This window comes from Lichenostomus cassidix, chromosome 3, assembly GCF_008360975.1.
Source record: "Lichenostomus cassidix isolate B80296 chromosome 3, HeHo_3.0, whole genome shotgun sequence".
In the NCBI taxonomy this organism is placed as follows: Eukaryota; Metazoa; Chordata; class Aves; order Passeriformes; family Meliphagidae; genus Lichenostomus; species Lichenostomus cassidix.
In genome coordinates this window covers 92161405-92187108 of record NC_139483.1, presented here as the reverse complement: position 1 = coordinate 92187108, position 25704 = coordinate 92161405, and the positions used below count along the sequence as shown (strand labels likewise).

Below are 25704 nucleotides of genomic sequence, written 5' to 3'. Positions count from 1 at the left end.
TGTGTGCGTTCATGTATAAGTAAAAAATATAGATTTGTGGCTGTAACAGTTTCCAGGCTTAGACATCTGGTCATTTGTACTCACAGGGTGCCTCCAGGCAAATATATGTGTTTCTCATGGGTGCTGACTGGAGTTTCACTTTTACACCCTGAAGATTGTGTTTGGCTATCGCTGGTGTGTAGCTGATGACAAGAAAAACAATTTCAAGTGTCACAAAGCTATTGAAGACCAAGAGGGTCAGGACTCTGCCTCCCCTGAGTGTGGCAGGGAGAGCAGAGGAGGGAGAGGGAGCCACAGTCCCATCCCAGAGCTTGCAGGCAAGGTCTGGCAGAGGAAAGAAGGCAACACCGTGGGCTTCTTAGTGCCACATGCTTGGCCACTGGAATACTTTGTGAGGTAGAACAGCTCCACGGAATTTACTCTCACATAAAAATCCTTAGATAAGTGCAAATATTAACTATAGGATAAACTATGCCAGCAGAAATGTTGTTTTGCTGGTATCTTCAACACTGTGGTTAGGAGCTCTGATGGCATAGCAGTAAAGTGATCTCCAGTGGGTAAAAAACAATTAAGGTGAGTGGGAGTTCAGAGTATCACCTTTCTCTCCCGTTCCCCTTCATTCCATGGATACTGGACTTCTCCTTGCTAATCCTCTAGCTGATGATTCCACAGTACTGCAAAGACTTTACTAATAGGGCTGAATAGTAATAGAAAACACCGAGTAAAATCTCCCATAATTTAAGGGGACTAAAAATCAACCAAAAATCCTTACAACCAATTGATTTTAGAATATTCATTAATTAATTATCCATAAAAGCTTTCTTAGGTGTTTGAGCAAATATAATTTCCTTTAACCAAGGAGAAATTATTGACATAATTTTCTAATACTTTTCACAAACCTATCCTTCAGGAACTATTGAAATTTACAGCTGGAGGATTGTGAATGACTAAAGAATGCCTTAACTGTACTGTAACAGTCTGTAAAGTCCTGCAGTGTGGCATCCAATAATTCCTCCTAGCATTTGTATTGCTCTCCTGAAATTTTGTCCTCTTTGAACTTAGCTTTGTTGCAGTAAAAGCAAATTTGCAGCAAGTCCCAGCTGGTGCACAAGGGTCCCATTTCCCTCCAGAGCACTGTCAGCCGGGGGCTGTGTTGTCCTAAAATGCCATCTGAACATTATATATTTATTTTTGTGTCTACATGCCCTGTTGATAGTGAAAGAGATATTTCTAAAGAGTACTCATTTAGGTTTAGAGTTTAGACAAATATCATGCCCTACTTTGAGTTAGGAGGATGAACTAAATGACAGTTTCAATATTTTTTCCAAGCATATTTTCTCAGATTGTTTGTGGAGTAATTTATTTGCAAGTATAAGAGGAAAATTGAATGATCAAATGCAATGAAAATTTAAATTAAAACATGTCATTTAAATAAACAGTAATGAATGCCACAAGCAGATTGATTGTTAGCAGTTTCTCACTGATGGTGCAGCAGTGGCACAAGTGAGCAAAGCTTTTAAGCTGTCAAGATCAGAGTTACAGCATCAGATTATAATCAGTTTCATTAATATAGACCTAACTTTTCCCCTTCTACCCCAGGCTACCTGAAAACAGAGGCTAAAACAATTAGGTGTATAAAAAGCAGACAAATTTATTCAAGGCCTTCAAGGTACACTCGGGTAAGCAAAGTTCCCCTTGGGGACTACATCCAAAATGGACCCCAGGTCACGAGCCCTTCACCTTTTATAAGTTTTGTCTTATTAGCATGTTGGTCCCTAATTCTCCACTCACACCTTCAGGTGATGATACTGACTGCCCAGGCCCTGCTCTCACCTTTCCACCATTGATTACATATTTCAGGCTCTAAGGTAACGAATATGTCCTTGAATCTCTATCCAGAGAGCTTTGGTTTGGCTAAATGTGTTGGGAACAGAGGTTTTCAGCATTCTGTGAGAGCATAGAACTACACCAAGTTACAGATGCATGAAGAGGAAAAACAAAAACCCAAAATTATTAGGCATCAATATGAAATAATTTTTGATTGCAAGGTTGTGCAGAATTTCTTAAGCAATTCCACACATACAGGGGCAAAGACACCATTGTGTTAATTGTGCAGTTTGCACAATCTCTAACCAGGGTGTAAATGCTGAGTGTGCTTTTATTGAAGTCATGGTCAGGGTTTTGTATATGTTCCAAGCTGAAGTCATACAGGAGCTCACAACAAAAATGGAGTGCTTCATATGCTTCAAGGAGCAAAACTGAGGTTGTGTGACTCTTTCTGACATTTGGGCATATATAACGTTATCTTAATGGAGGGAGGTATATGGATTATATTAAGATTATGTCTAGTTATGTGTATTGGTAGATTTTATCATCATTTATTTACAAGAAAAATCTTCTAGTCATCACCAAACATCTCAATCTCTCCAGTCTCTAACATTTATCATTCTTTCATGGAGATAATCAATCTACACTCATCAGAGTAATTCCCCAATGCATGAAATTAATAACAAGGCTTTGGATGTCTATTAATATTGTGCTAAAGATTATGAGTTGAAGTGTTTTAATACTTTAATTTAATTACAGCAAGGCAGAGTGGCATGAATATGAAGGATTCTAACCTCTATGTTTTATTACATCTGATTTACTTATTAAAATGGAAATAGAGTTAGATCTCTGGCAAATGCCGGGGCTGTAATTATACATGTGTATTCAGCACTGTGACTCAGTGGCACATGCAAGCAGCCCCATCTTATGTCCCTGACAGATGTGTATCCCACCAAAATGCTACAGTGCCAGTGACTAAGCCTTGACCAGTCTGGGCGTTAAATCACTACTGCTTGTTGACATGATGATTCGTGATCAGGCAGATAAAATTGATGTTTATTTAGTACAGGGGTTCGGATAACTGAGATTCACCAGAAAATATCAGACGTATAGATCCTGTCAGGATCTACATTTCTGCAGAAGAGCTAAAACCAGTACCCCTTACTCAGACTAGGTACTTGAGTTATGAACTGTAAAATTCAGCAGAGGAAACTGAAACAGCTTTACTTGCTACAGACAAACAATACCAACCATCAGCCTGTGGAGTCATCCCCACTCTTTTTTTGCCCCATTAATCAGTGAACATAGTATGGAAAAGGTGATGTCAGGGACCCACTACAGCACAATTCCTCATCCTGGAAAAGGAGGAGCTCTAACCCCACACTGGGAGTTTGTCTAATGTCCTAAGCTACAGATCACAGAGAGAGAAAAGGAGGATAAAAGGCTCTTTGTCACTGAAGTCATTGCCTTTATTAAAAATGCTGGAAACCAAATTAAAGCTTTTTTTTTTCAGATTAAATGAAACATTTCTTTTTATTTATGTTTTTTGTATGTTTGTTCAGGTTTTAACACTCAAAATATTCCTTTCTGTATGCCAATAACACTGTAGAGGAAAGTGAGGGGTTTGGTGATCAAAACCCCCAAACCAATTTAAATGTTTTATTTCATTTGGCCAACAAAACAAAAACAAACCCCAGCAAATTACTCATGCAGCCCTGAACCACTTAACCCTTTCACAATGATTGTCACACAGGACTGATGAGTTATGTATATTGCTGTTTAATTTAGTGTTGTGGCACAGCTGTACTGTTTGTCTAACAGAAAATGAAATAGAGTTTGAGAACCACAGTTCTACATATTAACATATGCCTCGAAAGTTGCTGAGTTTGTAACTGGAGCCCAAAACTTTCAAATTATCTCTTGCTGCTACTTGTAGGTGAGCAGATGTTTCACTTGTCTAGAGAAAGCAGAATTAAAATGTAAAACCTATTAACAAAATGCTGTTTTCACATGCCCACAACAAAATGGTAACCCTGCCATAGTTTAACATTTCCTATATCATGGGCTGCAGATCAGTTGTGCTGTGCTACTGTAGCTTTATTCCACACTCACCATCCCATTTGAATTATCAAACTTGGTTTCTCTAAATTGAAGTAAAATAGAGTAATTCCTGTTTACCCTTACCCCACCTCACTGTATCTTTAACATTATTTAAAGATCTAGAAATTCTCCAGCTAAAACAATTTTTTGATTGAGACTATGGTCTCAATCAAATATAAGGCTTTTTAAAATGCTTTTTATTATAATGCTTTTTAAAATGTTGGTTTTTTCATCATAGAAACAGATGTGGAGGAAAGGAAGTGTAGGAAAGGATATGTAGGAAGTGGGTATAGAAAAGCATGGTGCTACCTGCCAAAGTGTGGTATTTATCCCAGCAAAGGTGGGAGTCAGGACGACTTAGTTTCTTAGGGATAAGACAATCCCCTTAGGCACTGCTGTCAGTGGAAAGACAGAGGCATCTCCAGGAGGAAATTCAGCTCATCTAAAAATAAGTGCCTAACATGGCTGAGCTGCTGAGCTCAGATCACTGATTATAAAGCATTCAAAAATTTTAATTTAGACAGATGACTCTTGGAAAAAAAGTCAAGTAAAATGAGTTTTGTCCTTTTTCCTAGTGCATACTGTAAGGGCATGTACACAGACAGTGAGGAAATACCAACACATCCATGGGGGCTGATCCTGATTCTGCAAGGTCCTGCAGCACCTGCTTGTGTCCCACTTTGTCTGAAGCTCATGTGCTCAGGACTTTGTGTATTTTCCTGGGCAGACAACTTGTAATTCCTGATGGGTGTACCAAAACATGTCTTTGAGATGTAATTCCTCTGAGGATCTAATCCTTATGGAAGGAATGTGTCATATTACAGTTGAATGTATTAACTTTACCGTCAGAACAGGCAAGACAAAGAGAGCTCACCCAAGGATCATCTGCACAAGTGTACTGAGTGAAGTAATTTGCAGTTGCAGAACCAGAGGATTTTATCTGAGGTACATGTCCCTTTGACATCAGAAGGAACAGGCATCCAACTCGTTCTTGAGACAAGACAATTTCAACAGCTCCCAATTTACATGAGCAAATGTAAATGGGAGGGGTGTCATTTATTTTGAAATTTAGGAGTGTTTACAAAAACATATGGATGGATGGATGGATGGATGGATGGATGGATGGATGGATGGATGGATGGATAGATGATGCCCACTTCACAAAGCTGAATAGAGTCCCTTCTTTTTTCCTACTTCCTTAAGCAAGTAAATGTCGCTGTTGGGCCGCCAGCAGAGAAAAGGACCCCAGTTCTCAGTGTAGCAAGAAAAGCGTTTATTATTTTGATTTCCATATATATATATAGACTTTTCAGAGGTCGCCCAGATTGGTCAGTCAGAAACCTCCCCCTAGGCCTAATTGGCCAGGCCTGAACTGTCCAAGTCTCGAGACACTGTTTGAAAAACATCCAGACTTTATCTTTGTTTATGAAACACAGCAGAATGTTCTCACGAGAAAGACCTGTGCTAGCCACAGTAAAATCTTAGCTGTTTTGACTTAATAATATATCATTCATTATTCTTTCATTATTGCCAAAATATAAGGTGCCACTGAGCTTTCCTATACCACAGTCTTTTTTTAAAATGTTTTATGTGTATAATCACAAGAAACAAAACCAAATATTTACTTCCCTTTTGAAATGAACAGGAATTTCGGCAGCATATTTTTGATCTTGATATTGTACTTACTGCCAAAAAAACTTATTGGTAATAATCTGTCTGTATGTTTAGTCCTAGGTAAGATCCGAAGTGCTGTTGGAAGTGCTCAGCTACTCATGTCTCAGAAATTCCAGCAATTTTATTGGCTTTGTCAGCAAAATCTGGTAAGTCTCTTTGCCTGGCTATTCTTGAAGAGTTTGAGGGTACTCATCCATAATATTCCACAAAATGTCACTTTAAATTTTCTAATTTAGTATTTTTACTACAAAAACAACAACAAAAACAAGTACCCAAGAAGTAGCATTCTGAAATGTTATTTTCATGGCCCACATTTACTTCTGCCTTTTTTCTACCTTAGTCCTTAAGTATGATGTTACTAGATTTTTTTTTAAAGCAAATATGAAATTTCAGTAATTTCAGTCTGTTTATGTTTTGTTTTTTCTCTTTTTTGCTGTCTTTATTAAAGAAAACAAAATGAGAAAGGAAGAAATGCAAATTTTCTGAGACATAATATTATGCCTTATTTTTGCAATATTCTAATATAGCAATTATATTTCAGGTAAGAAAGGAGAAAATTTTCACATTACAATCAGTTGAAGATAGCAAAATAGAATAGTGGAGAATACATGATCCAGCTTTCTACCTACCTGAAAATAGGACTGATCATGGAAATGAGATATATATAATGTTCATAAAATTGGGATGGATAATTTGCATTGCCAATTATGTATAAGATGTCCTGGGGCTAAAAGAACAGATGCATTATATTACTTATGAGAGTTACTGCTATTGTCCTGGAAGTTCATTAGAGACTAATTCAATTCAAAATGTTATCTTCATTAATATGGCAGCAGCCATCAGTGATACAAATGTTGTGGCAAGATGATACTAATCAATAGAAAAACATAATTCTTCTAGCTACAGCTGGTGGTGGAACACCTTTCTTTGTCTCTCTCAAATATCAAGTGTACCTTTTCCTTTTGACTGTCCCTCATATGTTGAGAGTACTGAATTTTGTTGTGTGCATGACAGCAGACATACCCTATACATCTGCTTAGGTACTTTTCTTTGCTTGTTGGCATTTGTCACATAACTTCAAAGGCAGAACGTCCATTCTGCAAAGACCTACTTGCTACTTTCCATCCATAAATTTAAACATTCAGTATACCTGAAATTGCAATGAAATAATACTGAGAAAGTCATGCCAAATATGTCATGCCAAATATGTCATGCCTTCTCACAGAAAATAATAAGATATATGGTCCTCATTAGGAAAGAATCCAATTAGCCACTTCAAAAATGCTGTCAAAACAAGAATTTTAATAGCTGTTACAGAATAACAGAGTACATACAAAAAGTGAGACAAGCAAGAGTTGACCACATATGTATTATCAATTACATCATGTGTGTTCCCTATATAGTAATTTGTTTCATACCAAATGGAGGAAATCTTCATCATTGTCTGAAAGTTTCTGACTGCAAATTTAAAAATGCCCTCCACTACCCGATTGATTAAGCTATGCAAACTAAGATTTGGAGAGCCTAACCTCCACTCCATTTATCTTCAAGTGGGCCCAGCACTTGTGCTCGAGAGCATTACTATAAGAGCAAGTGCAGCTCCTGCTCAGCACAGCCATCAGCTGCTTGGGAGAGAGAACAATTCATTACTGCAAAAGCAACAGGAGCACAAGCAGAAATCTGCAGCTTGGCAGACAACATCACCAAAAAGCTGGCAAGATTTTACTTCTCTTTTACTTATTTGGGTAATAAATCTCTGAATGTCATAACAGCAGCTTTATCTCACTCTCAAGATTTAGGAACGGGCTCTGCAGCAACTGCAAATCTGGACTTTAGGCCATTTATATTTGAAGGCTTTTCTTCCTACACCTAATGATAGAGATTGTTGCTAAGCAGTCACTGAGTGCACACCCACAGCAGGCTTTCCACAGGCTCCTAAGGCAGCATCTCGGTGCCCCCCAGGCATGCTGCCAGCTTGTGTGTTCCCTCTCTCAGAAACATCCAGCACACACAGGGCTGCCACACGGCAGTTTTTCTGACAATGTTCAGCACCTGTATGCATAAATGTAGGACACAGAACAGCAGCATTTACTTCTGCCAATTCAAAATGCAACAAAGGTTTAAGAGGAAAATACTTACTCAAACTGAAATTTAACCAGGAAGCTCATCTCTGGACTTTTCTAAAGGGTCATGGGAACTTCAAGCAGCACACTTGATTATGCTTTGCATTAAGAGCTCTTATCAAACACTCTCATTTACGGTAAATTCACAGAAATGTAAGCTCAATTAAGTTTTTTTTTTATTAATCTGGCTGATTATCTACTACATGTATATTGTTTCCACTAACCACTTAGAAATTAAGTCATTAGTGCTTAATAACTAATCCGTTCTGCATCATTCACATTCGTTTTTGTAACACTCTTTTTTGTTGTTGTTGTTTTGGGGTTTTGGGGTTTTGAGGGGTTTTGTTTTGGTTTGGTTTGGTTTTGTTTTGTTTTGTTTGTTTTGTTTTGTTTTGTTTTGTTTTGTTTTGTTTTGTTTTGTTTGAAGTGTCCTGTTCCATGCTCTCTAGTCAGCACAGGTCCTGCTCAGCTTGTGTGTCATGGTTGCAGGCTAAAAAAAAGCCAGCTTGAGCACCAGCTAGGTACATGTTTCTTGCTTTAGGCTTCCTTCAGAAGGAGGGCTGCAAAGCTGAATTCCAAGTAAGATACAAATAAATGAGCAGTTTCTGAGAAGAAGCAGGTTTAAGCCAATCTTTTAAAAACTTAGTTAGCTGTAGTAGTACTCATTTGTGCCAGCATTTATTTGTGAGCTGTGGTTGTGTAAGAAGCAGGAGGCAGCCCTCTTGTGTCCAGACCACACACGGCACAGCCCTCTGCAAGAGTCGTGCTGGAGGCCATGGTCTTCACAAACACCATGAGCACAGTGGGAGCACAAAGGCACAGAACAGCAATTAGCCTTGATTCAGAAGGCAGTGGCCTTGCAATGAGTGACATAATTTCCTGACTATTTAGAGGAAACTGGGGAGAGTGACTGAAGAGATCAGGCAGGAGAGAACAGATTGCAAGATAAGACGGACTGCTGTGGGACTGTCTTCGTGAATTTCACACAGGGAGTCAGTTCCCAAAGCCTGAGATATTGACCTCTGTAGACTAAGTAACACCACTGCCATAAATTTTATATTGTTTTGTAGTAAATTGGGATCCATCCAAGGAAGTAGTTTTCAGTAAACACTAATCTGGAGTTGTAATGTTTCCCAGAAGTCTGTTATAATCTGTATGGGCAGTTCTCTTAAATCCTTTAAGATTCCTGTTAAAAGGACCTTTTCTTCTAGTGAAGAACACTTCTAAGTTGTTCTTGGCCCAGATTTCAATAGGGGTTTAGGTATGGATATCACTACATGTTGTCATGCCCAGTTCCAGGTGCTCATCTCCCACAGTGGCAGTTGTAAACATGAGTTTGAATAGCAATTCCTAATTTAAAACCCATAGAAATGTGTGATTCAAGGGAGGAATTCCATAGCGATGCTGACTTATCTTCCCAGTTTCTAGACAGCTGTGGGGTTGTGTTTAAATCTAAAATGCCTTTGAGCACTGGGTTTGTAAAAGGTGGGGCACAGAGCCTGCAATAACAGCAGGGTTACTAACACAGCAAACTAGTCTTTGCAGCTTTTGCCCTGGAGGGAGGATATCCAAACTCCATTTGGCCCGGTTTTGACTTCATCTCTCCCAGCTCCATTCTTTAGACCATCATAATGGCTTCTTCCTGCCCTGGAAGAAAAAAGGCAGTTCATTACTGTGGCTAGCACAGGTCTTTCCCATGAGAAATCCTTTTGTGTTTTATAAATAAAGATAAGGTTTGGATGTTATTAAAAACAGTGTCCCAAGACTTGGACGGTGCAGACCTGGCCAATCAGGCCTAGGGGGAGGTTTTTGACTGACCAATCTGGGTGACTTTTGAAAACTCTATATATATGATGAAATCAAAACAATAAAGGCCTTTTCCTTCTTGCTACTGAGAACTGACTTCCTTACTCTGCTAGCTGCTCAACAGCGACATATTACCTTCACGGTCATGTTTAACAATTAAGCCCTATTTCATTAAAGTGACAGTACTATCTTCTTTAGCTACTACCAGTGCTCAGAAAGCATAAGGTTAAGAGTGTGCATACCATTTTATAATACAATTTTTATCCAGCATTGGCATCAGGTTAATAATCAAATAGAGAATCATCTTGCTAATTGTTGCCATCAATGTTTGCTCCATTAAGTCTTATGGACATAGAGCCTCTTAATTGCAGTACCTGGTGGTAATGCCTTCCCAATTCCTGAGTGTGATTCAACTCTCTGGAGAACAAAATCCAAGCATGCCATCAAAATTTCATACTTCATGTATACATTTGAAAATGCAAGACAATGTAAACATCAAGTTCAGCATAAGCTGACAACATCTTTGTGGCATTGTTTGGTCTTCTAATCAGCTATCGTGAATGCAATTTTTAACAAGAAAGACTTCAGGCTGGCTGGAATACAATCCATGTTCCCCTTGCCTTTAATAACCAGCAGACAGAGGCTGTCAGCTTGTCCCTTTTTAGAAATGCAGGTCAGCACAGCATATGGTGCTAAGGAACTTCCCATGCCGCAAATTCAAGAAGGCTCGTGTGTGACATCCAACTCATTCATGTTTGGGTTGTGTAGGAGGCGCAGCTTTCCAGTCACAGCTCCCAGCTGCTCAGCACACAGAGCCTTAGCACTGAGCAGTGCTGCAGTGATGAAATCTGGCACAATGCCCTTCCTGCCTCAGTGCACACCACTGAAAGCCTCCTGGAGTATCCACGTTCTCTCCTTTGTGCATTACAGGACCCGAGTGCCATGCCGAGACCAACTTCCCAGGACCTAGCAGGTTTCTGGGACTTACTGCAGCTCTCCATTGAAGATGTCAGCATGAAATTTGATGAACTGCACCAGTTGAAACTCAATGAATGGAAAATAATAGAATCACCTGAAAGGAAGGTAAGCAGACCATGGACAATACCATTTACTCCCCATTTGTAGTTCTGCGGTCTCCTTGTGTTAAGTACAATAGTGAAACACAATAGGTTTCTCACACTGGGAAGTATTTAATTGGCATGGCCCAATTTTTACATGGAAACTTTGATCAGATGTGAGGAGTTTTTTCTTTTTTAACTATGTTGAATTGTAAAATAAAATGGATTTTGCTACGCTAGTTTACTCCATTACACTTTTGTTCAAATTACTTGGATTCATATTCTAAAGGCTAGAACAGAAATATGTTCTTATTAATTCAGACTGAAGACAATAGCCTGAGAATTCAAACAAGGTAAATTCAGCACTCTGCTACATTTGGGGCAGCTCAAACCTGAACACTTCAGTGTTTAAACCTGCCTGCACGACACAACCGATAATAGAACAGGAATGAGATCAAAGCATGTGACAAAACACATGCAGAGAATAATAAAGTTCAGCCAACAAACTTCTGGGGGACAAAGTGCTACTGGCAAATTGCCCCAGCTCTGCCCTGCAACTCTACGATTTGGGAGATGCCCCACATGATGCTTACAAACCACAGGTGGCAAATTGCCCATAAAAGCAGTGTAATTGTGAAACTGCCTTCCCCCTCTTTAGAACTTCATCCTTTACCTTGATTATCCCACTATCCTTGATGATTATTGTATCAGTCAGATGAAAACAGCATTCGGTTTGAGTCAGTACTGTTGGCCTCAGGTGAATACTTGTTTGGTTTGGGAGGAATTAGGAGGCTTTTTGACAACTTTTTCATTTCTTCATGCTCCTCTTGGATTTTAATTTTCAGCCAACGGGTTGGTGGATGGTGAGTTTGCAACTCTTGCTTACTAGTGACAACTGGAAGTAAGAAATTATTATAGTGACAGCAACAGTGAAATTCCTAAGAGGGAAACAACTAAAAGTGGAAAAAAAATTATGATGGGATGACAGGAATGGAGCCTTTATGCTCCTATCTGAAAACAGGAAATAGAGAAAATAAAGACAGGAAGAACTGGCTATCATGGGGAATAGCATCTTAGGCTACTGCAATGTCCCTTTTTCATGTAGAACTATGTTTTTAAATAACCTTAGTTATTTAGTCTTGGCTATTGCACTTTAGTAGTAGACTCAGAATTAGTTTTTCTAAAAACTTAAACAAAACAATACAAAACAATGAAGAGTCTGTAAACCATAGGTGCCTCAGTTCAATTTTTGTATTATTTGAATCCTGCTGTGCATCGAATTAACTGTGTTCTCCATAAGGAACAGCCCATACTCTGGACTATTACCATTACTTTAAGAAATTATATAGCAAAAGCATCTATCGTAATAACCATACCTATACAAATGAAGTTGCAGAGTCTCCATCTTCAGGGCTGTGCAGTCCAGTATTAAACATGACTTTAAAAAAACTGATTTAACTTCAAAGTTGCATCTAATTTCAAGTGCACTTTGAATGGGGATTGTGTGAAATCACTTCCAGAGGTCCATCTCTCCTAACCTAAATGAGTTTACAATGCCTTGATTATAGGCCCTCATATGATATTTCACAGTCTCTAAATGGAATAAAATATCCATTTCATGCTTCAAAACAATTCTTGATTTAACACCTGCAGAGAAATTTACAGCTACTTTGGTAACAAAATCTACTGACTTTCACTTTATAATTTGATAATTTTGCAGAATAATTTTCTTTAAAATGGCCCAGGTTGGCAAGCTGAACAATTAGCCCTATGTTCTCTCTCCGGTTGGCGCTTGAATGTTTCCATATAGCAATTCCTGGAGGAGACTAAACTAATAGACATGTATACACAGCTGCTATCTCATATCCAGCTGAGGCTAAACTCAGTATGATTAATTTAATCAAAAATCCTGTCCTGCTAATCTTCGAGAGTCTTTTCACTTGATCAGACCACACAGATGCGCTGAATTCTTATTGGAGAGACAGTGTGTGTTTCTGTTTATAATGAGTGTAACAATGTGTCAGCTAAAATTAAACAAATCCATATGAAAGTGAGATGTGCAGATTGCATGTGCTGATACCTGCAAGGACAGTGGAAGGAAGCACAGTCTTTTTTCAGGCACAGGACCGCAGAATGCGTAATGTTTGTCAAAAGAAGAGGGTTTTGTCAGTGTCCCTAGTGTGGATAGCTTTTAATGTAATCCATTAGTCAGCTGATGGGCAAGCACAAATTGAGCATGCTTGATGTATGTAATCAGTATTTTGCATTTCATGTCTTTGATGTGCATGCTTTGCTGACAAGTACTTTTTGCATTCGCCTCACCCTAAGTTTTAATGCCCTATTGCAGGAAGAAAGAAAGATTCCTCCTCCTGTACCAAAGAAGCCCCCAAAAGGAAAATTCCCTATCACAAGAGAAAAATCTCTGGACCTACCTGACAGACAACGACAAGAAGCTAGAAGACGGCTGATGGCTGCCAAGCGAGCAGCCTCTTTCCGGCAGAATTCAGCCACAGAGCGTGCAGACAGCATTGAGATCTATATCCCAGAGGCTCAAACCCGGCTTTAAAGACAGAATGCTGCAGAGTCCCTTTTTTAAACAAAATGCTTGTACAGTTTGTCACTTACCTGGTAATTTTTGTCTCATTCTCTCCACTAAATATGCCCTTGCTGTTGTGTTCTTTGTGCCATAAGCACAGTGGAATGCTTTTGATTTCCTCAGAATTTGCTGAGCTCACCGCAAGAACGACTTCTTTTTGTATTTATTGTCTGACTTACAATCAGCTACAATGGATAGGGCTTGTCAAGACCTGACTTATCCAGTATATTCTCAGAGGACAACAAGAAACACCTCTTGAGATGGAACCCAGCTTACTTTTTGTTATTTATATTTTTATAAAATGTGTGATAATTAGGGATAAGAATAACAAACTATAAATGGGTGCATCTCACCATTCACTAGAGGCATTAGCTATTCCAAGTAGAAGGTGCTACAAATGTAAAGAGCAGGAAAGAAAGAACCCATTTATCTCCTTGACCTCCAGTTTCTTTTCCTAGAACCAAGCTAACATATTACCCATGCACTCTGCCACTCTTCTCATCTTTGTTACTGCAAAATAACATTAGGCCTCTCATCTCATTCAAGTTTCTGGAGATGAACAGGGATATCCAGCCACTCACACTCCAAAGTTCATCAGAAACCAAGAAGCATACAAGTCTGGTGATGGTGGGAATGTCCACTCAGAAACGTTTGCTGTTAGCAGTATAATGACACTCTGAAACCTAAGCAAAATTGTAATGCAAGAGGACTTGAGTGATGGGTGAAAGGAAAACGGAAGCCTTAAAAAGTTAGATCTTCTGTAGTGAGATGAGTAAAGAAAAAGTTATACTTGCTCCTTTGGACCACTCATTGCATTTTTAACAGTTCTTTTACATGTTAATATTTATTTTATAAACCTTCTCTCTTTCATTTCAAGAGCTGTGCTACATGTACTATTTCAAACTCTCAAATTGTTATAACAATTGAGTTTCCAGGGTATCCTTGAGAACAAAAAAATCTTGCTTGTTTAAAATGCCAGTTATGATGTTGTAAACAGTTTAAGAAATATGAATGTGAGTGGTAAGTATATATAAGTTTAAATGGTTATGTTAAGGTAAAGGTGAACTGTGGTTTACAGTTGTATTTTTTTTTTTTTAGAATTATTTTTCTATGCAGTATCATTTATGGCAAGAATATGGTTCTTGCTTGCTACAGACATAGAAAAAAAACAAAACCATGACTCAAGAGATAAGTGATTGCCAGCCATGGAACATATGGAAAATAATACATTTTTAAGCCTCACATTGTCAGAAGAGAGAAGTAGTAGCTACCACAGTCAAGAGGCTTTCATTTAACACAAATTAAGACAGAATTATTCCACTTCACCTACCTTCCAGAGCCAACCAAGCAATCCAGCACTTAGAAGTCTTCAGGTGAAGACGCAATAAAATGAGTAACCTGCAGCCCCAGTTCCAAGATTTGAATCCTACTGAATACAAGTTTAGGTCAAAACAGTGAGAACCCAGTGAGACAGACAGCTCCAGCTACTGCATTCCCTGTTTACCTGCTTTAAAAAATGCAATGTTTTAGCCACAGGCAGAATAACTATTTAATTATACTCGAGCACTTTGGTTCTTCACCTGTTGAGCACTTTAAATCCAACTCCCACACACCCTGCAGCCTGATGGATGACTGAAAATGTGAAGTACCGAAGGTTATGTAGATCTGACATTGCTTCAAATCTGTTTTCTTTTGTTTGTTTGTTTGTTTTTTCCTTCTCTTTTTCCTACAGTGTGTGGTATTAAGCATGAGTTCTGTCTTTGGACAGCTGATAAAGCATGCTTGGCTTCAAGGTACAAATCTTTAGAGATGAAGTTTTGAGGAGTTTCTGTGAGAAGACACCCCTGTAAATTGAGCCTGGTATCTGGTATATACTTTACCAAATAGCCTTAAACTATATTTGAAGCAAAAACAAAGACGAATGTATATCCTGCAAGAATGCAAAAAAAAAAAAAAAACCCCATAAAAAAGGAATAAAAAAGAATAAATCCCTGAAATATTCTTCTATAGATGAAAACATTATATTTCCCATCCCTTGTGTTTTCAAGGCATTTTCTATTACAGAAAGAGCTGAATTCTAGGCAGTGTACAATATTGATGTTACTTCCTATATTTGTTGTACTATTTCAAATGGAAAAGTACCTGCAAGACACTGGCATCTTTAGTCTTGAAAACTGGTATCTTAAAGTGGAGCTGCTAATTAGAATATCCACACAAACCAAAGCCAGTATTTTCCCTAAATTGAAGAAATTTAAAATAGACACACACACGCACCCGCACACATATATACATATGGCAGCTGACACTTTTTATCTCATTTTCATGTACACTTCCAGGAGGAATCACACTTGTCTTACTCGCTTGAACCCTTCCACCTGCAGCAACAGGTCATGCAATTAAGACAAGCTGTACCTGATCCTGCCAGCAATCAGACTTTATGGATAGAAATTATAAACCAAACAGATTACAAACTGAGATCCCAGCTGGCCTAATAATACTGACTTAGAGGAGTCTGTGTTCTACATTTCCCATGCCATTATAAGAAAATGCTCAATATAAGATCTATAAATCTATTATTTCTGTTTGTTCCACCTTGTTCAAACAAACAAAAAAACCCACCCACACACAAAAAACCAAACACAAAAAAACCCCCACAAAAAACAATTGGAAAAAATCAAAAATAAACTAGATGCATAACAACTAATCTGATAATATGTTTTCTGTGCACATTACATTTTGAAGTGCAATATATTAAATTATTGTACAGGTAACATTATATCTTTTAAGGCAAATAAGCCATTTCAATTTACATATTGTACACTTATTAGTTTAGAAAGATAACATTATACTTATCATATATGTGAAGCAAATAAATCAAAATCAGGTTGTTTCAGTCTCTCACTTGAGAAACACTGTATCTTAATAAACATATAACCAGGTCAATTGCAATCTGACCCCACATTATAAAAATAAAAGTCAGTTACAAAACCAGCATAGGAGGAACATAAATAAACAGAAAGATAGGAACTAGAATACTTTCTCCTCTGAGAATTCATGGTATAGACCCACTCAAAACAGCTGAATATAGCAAAATAGTCTAGTGTTTAATTAAATATTAATTGATTAGTATGTATTTTAGCACATTAAAATTATAGAAAGTCTCTGTTCATTTAGTCATTGCCCGTAAACACAAGTATAATAAACAGAACTCAGAAAATTTAAATAAGGGAAAAGGCCTGAATGGTAAAATTGTTGATATTTGCCATACTTACTTTTGCTTTGTATACTTTTTTAGATTTTAAATTCTTTGTAATTTGGTGAAGTACATTATGAAGTGTTTTATTATTTCATGTCCACCTGATTAGAATGGCCTTTGGCAGAATGCAAAGAGGAAAAACGTTGTACAGTTTAATACCAAAAAATGATTTTTTAATTTATGCTTAAACCTTGACATTATATGAGATTTGAGATCAATCAGGAAGGAATTAAAGCGTGCATAGGAAGGTGTGTGAATTTCATATATATAGATAGATATAACATATATTTCATATAATGGAAATTATTTGTTTTAAAATAAGCCCATGTCCTGCTGTATCAGTAAATTAGTACTCTACTTCCTCAGCACTGCATCTAGCATAAAATGAAGGAATGATTGGTCATTGGGTGGTTTTGCAAGTAACTGCTACGTGATGGTGTCACGTGTGGCCTGATGTGTCACATGTGGCTGCAGCCTCCTCGTGCCCTGCGGGAGCAGTGCCCTGGAGAGGTTCCTGGCCCTGTGGCACCTCAGGCAGTGCCACCACTCTGTCCCAGGCCCTCTCCATGCAGACCCACCCTGGCCCCTTGTCTGGAGCAGAGGGCCTCCACATCAGCCCAGCTCAGCCTTTTGCACTCAAAGCCTTGAGCCTGCCCTGCCCAGTTGGGTTGGATGTCCTCCTCAGCGTTTCAGTGTTGGCACCAGTGGCATGGGGCACACCGGAGGCTGCCCCATCAAGTGCTGGTTTCTGCATGCCTATTTGAGGTCTGAAGCTGCTTTGGCAGCTCCAGGTGTCGAGCTGCGTGCACTGAAAACCTGTGAAACCAGAGCCTCAGTGAAAGAGAGTTTAAATGAATCATGAAGCAACCTTACTCCCTTTACTGTTCCCAGAGCATCTTATGATGCAAGGATACCACCCGCCAACTGCGCTCGAGGAGAGGAGTATCAGCAAACCCCTTAATGTCCAGAGAGGTGCTTCCTGCTGTATGACAGGTTGGCACCCACACTTATACAGTGCCTTTCATCCAGAAGGATCTCCAAGCACTTTATTAGCCAACACACGAACTCCAGGCTGGGCTGCAGCTGGGACAGGTAACCCAGCATGGCAGGATGCTGGGGGTTCTCCCACCTGTCCCCATGCTGCTCGGGAGTTTCCTTCCACAGCACCCTTCCAGCAGCTGGGACCTCAGAGTCTGAGCCTGTGCTGAAAGAGAAGCAAAGACTTGCTGAACTGAGAGGAAGACCTGAGCAAAGCAGAGATGAGGGCAATCAGTGCTCATACCACCCCTCCAGGGAGTAGGCAGGGAGTGATGAGCATCAACTTAAACTTACAGAACAATCACTGCCTTTTCTGTTCCTGACAATGGCAGTGAGGTCCCTGCAGTGGAGGAGCTCCCTGGAAGGGTGCCGGAGGAGACTCCTGGCTGGTGCCAGGCACAGGAGCTGATGGCACCTGCAGCTGAGCCCTCCTGGTCAGGAATCTTGGCAAGTCCCCCCTTCGCAAGTGCATTTTCCCCCGCTTTCTTCGCAGGAGAGATCCGTCCGGGGTACTTGCTGCACAAGCAGCCTTCCCCAAGCGCCCTGCTCTCTCCCCGAGTCTGCCCTCCAGCCCAGCTAACACAAGGGATGACATGGGGCGCAGGACCTAGGCATGATGATTGTGCTTTGGTTTGGATTGGGCTCTTTAGTGAGACTCAGCCCTAACCCTAAGGGTTCTGTGTATGGCAGAGCAATGGGGACACCTCTCCCTGCATGTGGACTGGATCAGCAGAGGAGAGGCCGCCGCTTCATATGGCACAGAGCAGAAAGAGGATATATACATATATCTAGAGATACACATAACAATTTTTCACTGTCATGGTTCCAGACAACCGGACCCAGGAACCACAGTCAACGCTCACATTTCTGTAGATTGTGCCACTTTCTTGCAGCTCATCCTCAACACTGACAGCTGTGGCAGGTTCACTGCCTACCGCAGTGCCATGGCCCATCAGCAGCTATTCACCGTGTTCCCTTCCAGGGAGCATCTTCCAGGAACAGATGTTTTATGGCATACTCATATGCATACACAGAGTCCTGTCAGGAATTAAGCCCTCTGTATCCACAGAAATTGCTTAATTTATCTCTGAAATGCAGCTACCTCTATGGCATAATGCTGTAGCTGTTTAACTACATAATGGGCTGTTCAGGACAGCACATATAAAACCAAAATTGAAATGGAACATTGCCCGAAAGAAAATTTGGCCAGCATATGTAGGCTGATTCAGCTTTTCTTAATGAAATAAAATTCCAGTAGCTGGAAGAGGCCATGGCATTCATTACTGAATGTCTTTTCCAACATAAACGATTCTATGATTCTGTATCTAAAAACAGTATTCCAGATTTTTTCTCATTAAATGCATATTGCATTTCATAAAAGAAGATCGCAGAAGAAGACTGCATGTTCACTGATTTCCTTTCCACACACAGCTTTTCTCCCATTACCCTTCATTGCCAGAAGAGAACCGGGCTTTTGAAGTCAGATTGTAGTTAAGGTAAATTAGTATGTCTACACAGCTTGCTCTTTGACTGAGCAAACACAGAACAGTTTTCATCAGCTGGCAATTTAATTATATATTTTATTAAGGCCAAATTGTTATTTTTCTAAATTGGTTTTGTTGGACAAGATTTTTTACTTCTCTAGGTACAAAACCATGAATATTTTCACCTAAGCATAAATGAGGGGGAGGCTTATTTGGATATATAGTCATTATTCCCAAACACAGCCCATTAGTGAGAAATTTTCTTCTCCTTACCTTGCCACTCTGTCCTTCAACACACTGTTTCCCATTCCTAAAGCTTCATGGTCATACAAGTTTCTTATTTGTGAGATGGATTATTGCAGAGCTCCAGGCTAAGTTCTGATCCCAGTTGTATTAGAATCAATGCTCAGAAACTGAAACCAGAAAGAAATATCAGATCTGAATCAATAAAATTCAGATCAATATCTGACTCAGCAAGTCTGAGACAGGAGGGACTCTCCATTCAAGGCAGCAAGTGTGCCATTATTTTGTAGGAGCTCATTCTTCCTTTCAGGTAGGCCACAGTCATGCAGAGGGCTCAGAAGTATGTTCAAGGCTCTGAAGAGAGCCCTCACAAAGAAATGCCAGCTTTGTTTATAATTTCCCATAGAATCCACATGCTCATACCCACGCTTTGATTTACCCTCTGGAGGTTTAATAGTATGGCCATCTCATTTTAAAAGGGCTCAGCATGTATGTATTATTTAGTTCAATTTATATATTCATTTCCTGACTGAAATAAAATTCCCTTTCAAGTAGCCTGGCTTATATGCTCTAGAACTGTTCTTTCCGAAGAAAAGTCACTATGACTGTGCAGGATTTTCTGTACAGAGACAAAACTCATACTTTCATTTACCATGGACATGCCAAAATAATCAAGTGTGGCCTAAGGACTAAATTAAATGCCTCCTATAGAACTTCAAGGAATGTTAGAACCAGGAAACTAGCTGTTTAGTTATCATTAAAAGTATATATAAATATATATAAATATATATACACATAAGAAATCATATCAACAATGAGGATGAACTGAGTGCCAAATATTCACTATCTGTATAAAGCTACACTTCACTAGAATTAAACTATTTTATGTAATTCTCTTTCTCATGCTTTTATGGTTCTTTTGATAAATTCTATTTAGTAGCATGCAGGATACCTAAATTGAATGTACAGTATGTTGTTTCATCGCTACAATAATTTCTTGCTTCTCAGTAATATCTTCTTTACCAGAATGTTATTTGTTACTTTGAAGACATATTTGAAAATTGTTTTATTATTGAGTTATTCTTTTTTTCATGGTTCTCTACTCACCTCCAGCTGATTGTAAGAAAATGTGCTTCACTATTTTGCCCCATGGCTCTTTTATGAAGCTGCCTCTTTCAATTGGTTTATGTATTGTTTATGTTCATCTCCTGTAAATAATTCTGCAATTAAATTTTTTGAGAAAAAATAGAGTACACTCTTTATTACATTTTAAATTTTGCATTAGTTAAAATATGACATTTCCAACTAGACAATTTGTAGACAACACTAAATTATTACTTTAGACTTTTAGTCTTTGGAATGTTAGGAAATTAATTATAAAAAAATAATTTTGATAGGATTTTAGTGGGAATCAAAGAAAGACGCAAATAAAATCTGAAGGAAAATAGCTAGTAATGGAATAAGCTTTGCAATTCCATCAATGTGTTTTGATTTATAGACATTAATGCTATAGGTACAGAATGTCATCCGCTGATTTTGAGCGAGAACATTGTGTATCTTTAACAGAAAGAATACTAGTCTCTTTTGCTTGTAAAAAACCCAAAACTGAATTATGTGTCATTAGCAGGCAGAAGTAACTGAATGGATTTCTTTTGACAAGGTGAATCCTCAAGCATTTCTCTGTGTGTTTTCACCATTTGCAACAGAATAACCAAAAGGAGCTTCTAGTTTACTTCATGGTTTTGAGCTCCTTTCAGGGCAGACAAGTCTCCTTCTGGGAATGGCTTTAGCAACTCAGCAGAAAATTTGATCAATACTTTGCCACATTTCTTGATTAGAGAAATGCCATGGCAGGCATGAAACAAAGATGAGTCTAAACAAAGGAGGTATCAGATATATTATGAAAAATATTAATTTATTTGGCATGAAAAAGTGCTTAGTTGCTTGAATAATTAGATTTTTATTCCTCATTTGTTGTATATACTATTGTAATGCTTAGGAGCTCTAGCTACAGACAATTTGTACATTTGAACATTGTACATTTACAAAATGAAAATTTTCTTTTACCACAAAGGGTTAACAGCCCAACCAACAGATAAGAAACAGCAGCTAGGCAGACACAGGAGAGAAACTGATGGGAAAAAGTGAGTTGCTATTAATTAAAATGAAGAGCAGCATCCCATCAGTGTCATTTGTTTTGCAGACATCAGAAAAAGAGAGGATAATGAAGTGGAAGATACCCTCAGGGATGTCCTCCCAATAAGGGATTGAGTTCAAGAAAGATGTTTGTTTGAAAATTTAACACAAAGATTATGAATGTTGGCATCCTTCGCCAGCTGGAGGTGGAAGCTGACATCTCCTTATTTAATGACTGGTACTAGGTACACCATGGAGAGGTGGTGTATAAAGAGGCTATGAAAGGTCTTGACAATAAAATTCAACTTTGATACTCTGGGGGCTCATTGCTTCTATGAAGGAATTTTCATCTTTAGTATCTGTTGTGGAAGGCTCAAAATTTTTCAGCTATATGTCAGCACTTTTAATGAGAATGAAATTTAGGGAAAGGTCATTGGAGCAGCTTAGTGGTTGTTTTTGTCTATCTTCTAACACTGGATGTTATGACATGGAGCATCACTCACGGCAGTTCTGTACTGTTATATCAGAACTCAGACCTTGATCACTTCTAGCCAAAATTCCAGTAACCTCGTAGCTTCTCTTAACCTTCATAAGTTCCCTAAAATAGGGTGATCCTTCCTGCAATCTGGAAAGGATCTCAGGACTAACAAGAAAGCTGTTTCTTGTACAACAGCTTCACAGATGGTTGAATGTCAGCCTTAGTATCACAGACATACCCACATAAATGAGGACAGGCATCGCTGATGAACTAGTAGGGTCAAGTAAAGCTGGAGAATAAATGTGATATATTTTGTTTCAGTTGCTGAACCAAATAATCAGGTGCAGAGTACATGCTCTGGAATTAACATATTTATTCCAGTTGAACTGCACTGACACTGACAGTGGATTTGTGGAAGACTGTTATTGTTTTAACTGTAGCAGCACAGCTGAAGTGTGAAAATTTTGAAATGTAGACAAGTACCTTACATAACCTACAGCAGCCCTAACACAATCCCTGAACAGATTCTGCTGTGAATTTTTAAACAAGCAATTTATAAGTAGCTGGAGGATAACGCAGTGATAAAAAGTAGGAAACACTGGTTTGCCAGCATCCTATCATGTCAGCTGATTTAATTTTCCTCTTTAACTGGATGAAAGGCCTAAGAAATCAGGTAAAAACAGTAGGCTGTGACAGATCTTCACTTCATTGAGGCTTTTGATTCAGTTCCAGGTTAAAATTTTCATATAAAACTAGAAAAATATTGTCTAAATGAATTTCTTGTAAAATTAAAACTGATGCAGCTAAAAATATTATTTTAAATATACATATGTCTTTGTCCTATTGTTAAATCTAAAGGCCTTTTGAAGTGTGAGAGGGAGAAAAATCTAACCCGCCCTCAGTACCATTCAGCAATTTCATTAACAAGTTTGATAATTTACTAAAAATATCATCATAGACCTGGGAGCATGATATTCATTGACCTGGGAATGGTTACAGGTTCTATAGAGTATATGATCAAAATTCACAGTGATCCCAAGATAATAGGCACACTTTCCAAATGCAGTGTGATGTAATTCAGTGAAGAAAAAAAGTTCTACACTGAATGCTATACTAAATGCTGTACTCAGATGTGACAGAATATTGTTTTGAGAAACAGTAGAGCAAAAAAATGTTATCTATCGTGGCTCACAAGCTAAAGGAGAGTCAAACTGGTGCTAAATCAGCACATGTTAATCACATGCTCGTAGGAAAAGCGGAAATCTAATAGTGAATGTATTAGCATATCATTAAATTAGTGTGGCTTAACAAATTATCATGCTGTGTAATCATCCGTGTATACACAATCTTAAATTGCAGCATGCACACACATTATTGGATTTGACATTGCAAGCCAAGCTAAAACAAATTACCCATAGAAGGAAGAAGTCTTCAGATCAATAAAAATCAAACTTGTGCATCAGAGACATGGCTCATCCTCCCCCATCCAGGCTGCTCAGTAGAAAATCTCCACAAGCACTGCATTTTGCTCTTGCCAGGTGTCTAAGGAGTTCTCACAGACTTGGGTGGAGATGGTGTTTTTCCTGGGTATGAGCCCCAGCAGGTCTGGGGTACAGGGCAGGATGCTTTTTGTGTGCTTGTCTGCCTGTGTTTAGGAACCAGACTGTCATGTCTGGGCAGTGGTGGGATACAGACTCTCTGAATCTTGCTATCTTCTATTTAGCCACTTCCACCCACATTCTGTCTGAGATGGCAGAAATTACCCTCTGAATCTCAGGCAAACACTCAAACACAAAATGTTAACAAGTGGGATAGGCAGAAATGTTTCATAACGCTTAAAAGTGACACTGACTGGCTGAGTACTCAGTGATACCACTGAGAAAATGGCAAGTCAGATGTAAGGACATCTCCTGTATGCTACAGGGGTTCTCGTTTCACTTTGTTCAATACCGTTAAGCTTTGGCTGGAGTACTAATTCCTGTTTTGAAGGAATTGAGAAGCAGCAGAGAAAATTTGAAAGAAAGTAACAAGGATTACAATATATTTAGAAAGGGTGTCATAAGTGAACAGAGTTCAGAAAATTGATTAAAAAAAAACTGATTGGTTTCGATACAAATGAGTTGCTATGAGCTGCAAATGAAATTGCTTCCCCATTCTCTGGAAGGAGGTTATTAGCATCATTAGCAGAAAAGTCAAGCTTTTGTTTCTTTGGATAAGGACAGTGAATCTCTATCTAACCATTTAACTCAAGGACAAGGTAGCAAACATACCCTGTGCAGCTTTGCAGCTGTGATTCACATCAGAACTCCCTGAAAAGCCACAGGAGGCACCATCCAGCACCCTGACTGCACACATCCCCTCTGAAAGGGATGTGCCCAGACCACTGGTACCCTCATCTCACTTGACAGATGGTCCTATTTATAAGCAACTGACCTTTTGCAAGTGTAAAAGAGGCATTTGCCTGCCAAAGCTGCCAGTGCTGCTCAGTGAACTGTTCCCCAGCTCTTCCCAGAAGGACGAGCTGACCAGGCAGGGGGATATGAGAGGCCAGTGCCTCTGCTGGCCTCAGCACTTGGGGAGGTGAGTGCTCAGGGTTGTGGCTGGGTCTCCTCTTCTTCTCACTGTTATGGGGTTATCAGCTCACAAAGGAACAAAGATGGGCTCTTCTGGAATAAAACACCTTAATACTAAATAAGGGAATTGTAGAAAATTGGTGATAGCAGCTGAGTCAGCAATGTTCTCTTCTCAGTATGAGGTTCATATCCCTTTTATTAGTAGCAGGCACTAGGCTGCTTGAGGTGTTGCAATTAAGAGAAAAATCTAAAGAAAGTTTCTGCTCTGCATGAGGGGTAACATCACCTCAGCCTTTACCCCTGAATGGAAGCCCAAATCCTGACTAGGAGCCAACATTATTAACCTGCTCAGCCAGAATCTCATAGAAATTCTTTGTGGATTTTGTGTGGCTCATGTATCATTTGTGACCCACACTAACTCACCTGCATGGGTGAGAGCTATCAGAAACACAGAGTCTGCTTGTCAGAAGTGCTCTGCACCCATCATTGCCATACTTTATTTCCTCCTTGCAACTGAGCATCGTCACACTCGCTGCAGAGCTTGGCAGTAAAATATGTGAGGAGGACGGGGCTTAGGTCAATGGAATGGAAAATAATGACAAATCAATTTAAATGCAGATCCTGGAGGAGCATATTATAATAGACTGCTTCAGACAAATCTTTAAAGGAAATTAGCTTTGGTAAAAATCAAGGATTCAATGTATTAAAAAGTGACATAATCCCAATCATAATAAAGGTGATAAATCAGCTTTGCCAGATAGGAAATAAATCATGACTGAACAGTAAGGGAAGCAGGTGAATGTTATGATTTTGGATTTGAATATGTCAAAGTGAATTTTGTAAAATATTTATAAATTTGTGAAGCATTGACAACATCTTTAAAAATCTGGTATTTAGAATTTTATGGATGTTTTTATTTATATATTTGTATGAATTTATGTGGCTTTATATGTGTGTATGTGTATATATATATATACATATGTATATGTATATGTGTATATATAATATGTATGTATATATTTATCCATACAGAAATAAAAGAGAAGCAACTGTAAATTTTATATATACTTACTTTTTAAATGGCCAGAATTCATGTTCTGTTTGGTTTGTGCATGTCTCTATCTCAGAATAAAATCATTTGCTTGTCTAAATCACAGAAAGAGGAAGTTGAAAAGAAATATGAGGAGAACAGCACTGAGGAAAGGGAAAACCTATAGAGCAAAACAAATATCAATGCTATATTCTTTATTCTTTGCTTATTAGAAATACATAATAACTTCAGCTGATTTGATATAGGACTTTACCATAATTC

The 25704-nt window shown here is 38.7% G+C and overlaps 1 protein-coding gene across 18 annotated transcripts in view; it reads left to right on the top strand.

Annotated features, from left to right (window-relative positions):
* Window positions 1-25345, top strand: part of DLGAP2 (DLG associated protein 2) — a 460234-nt gene extending 434889 nt beyond the window's left edge. For 16 of the 18 annotated variants that reach the window (XM_085056707.1, XM_085056705.1, XM_085056702.1 and 13 more), the window contains 4 exons: window positions 5656-5747; window positions 10461-10613; window positions 11434-11451; window positions 12936-25345. In XM_085056707.1, coding sequence (XP_084912833.1) covers window positions 5656-5747; window positions 10461-10613; window positions 11434-11451; window positions 12936-13154 — 482 coding nt within the window. In that variant the 3' untranslated portion in view covers window positions 13155-25345. The remainder of the gene's footprint in view (window positions 1-5655; window positions 5748-10460; window positions 10614-11433; window positions 11452-12935) is intronic. The other 2 variants (XM_085056703.1, XM_085056720.1) reach the window with 1 other exon arrangement.
* The last annotated feature ends 359 nt before the right edge of the window (window positions 25346-25704 follow it).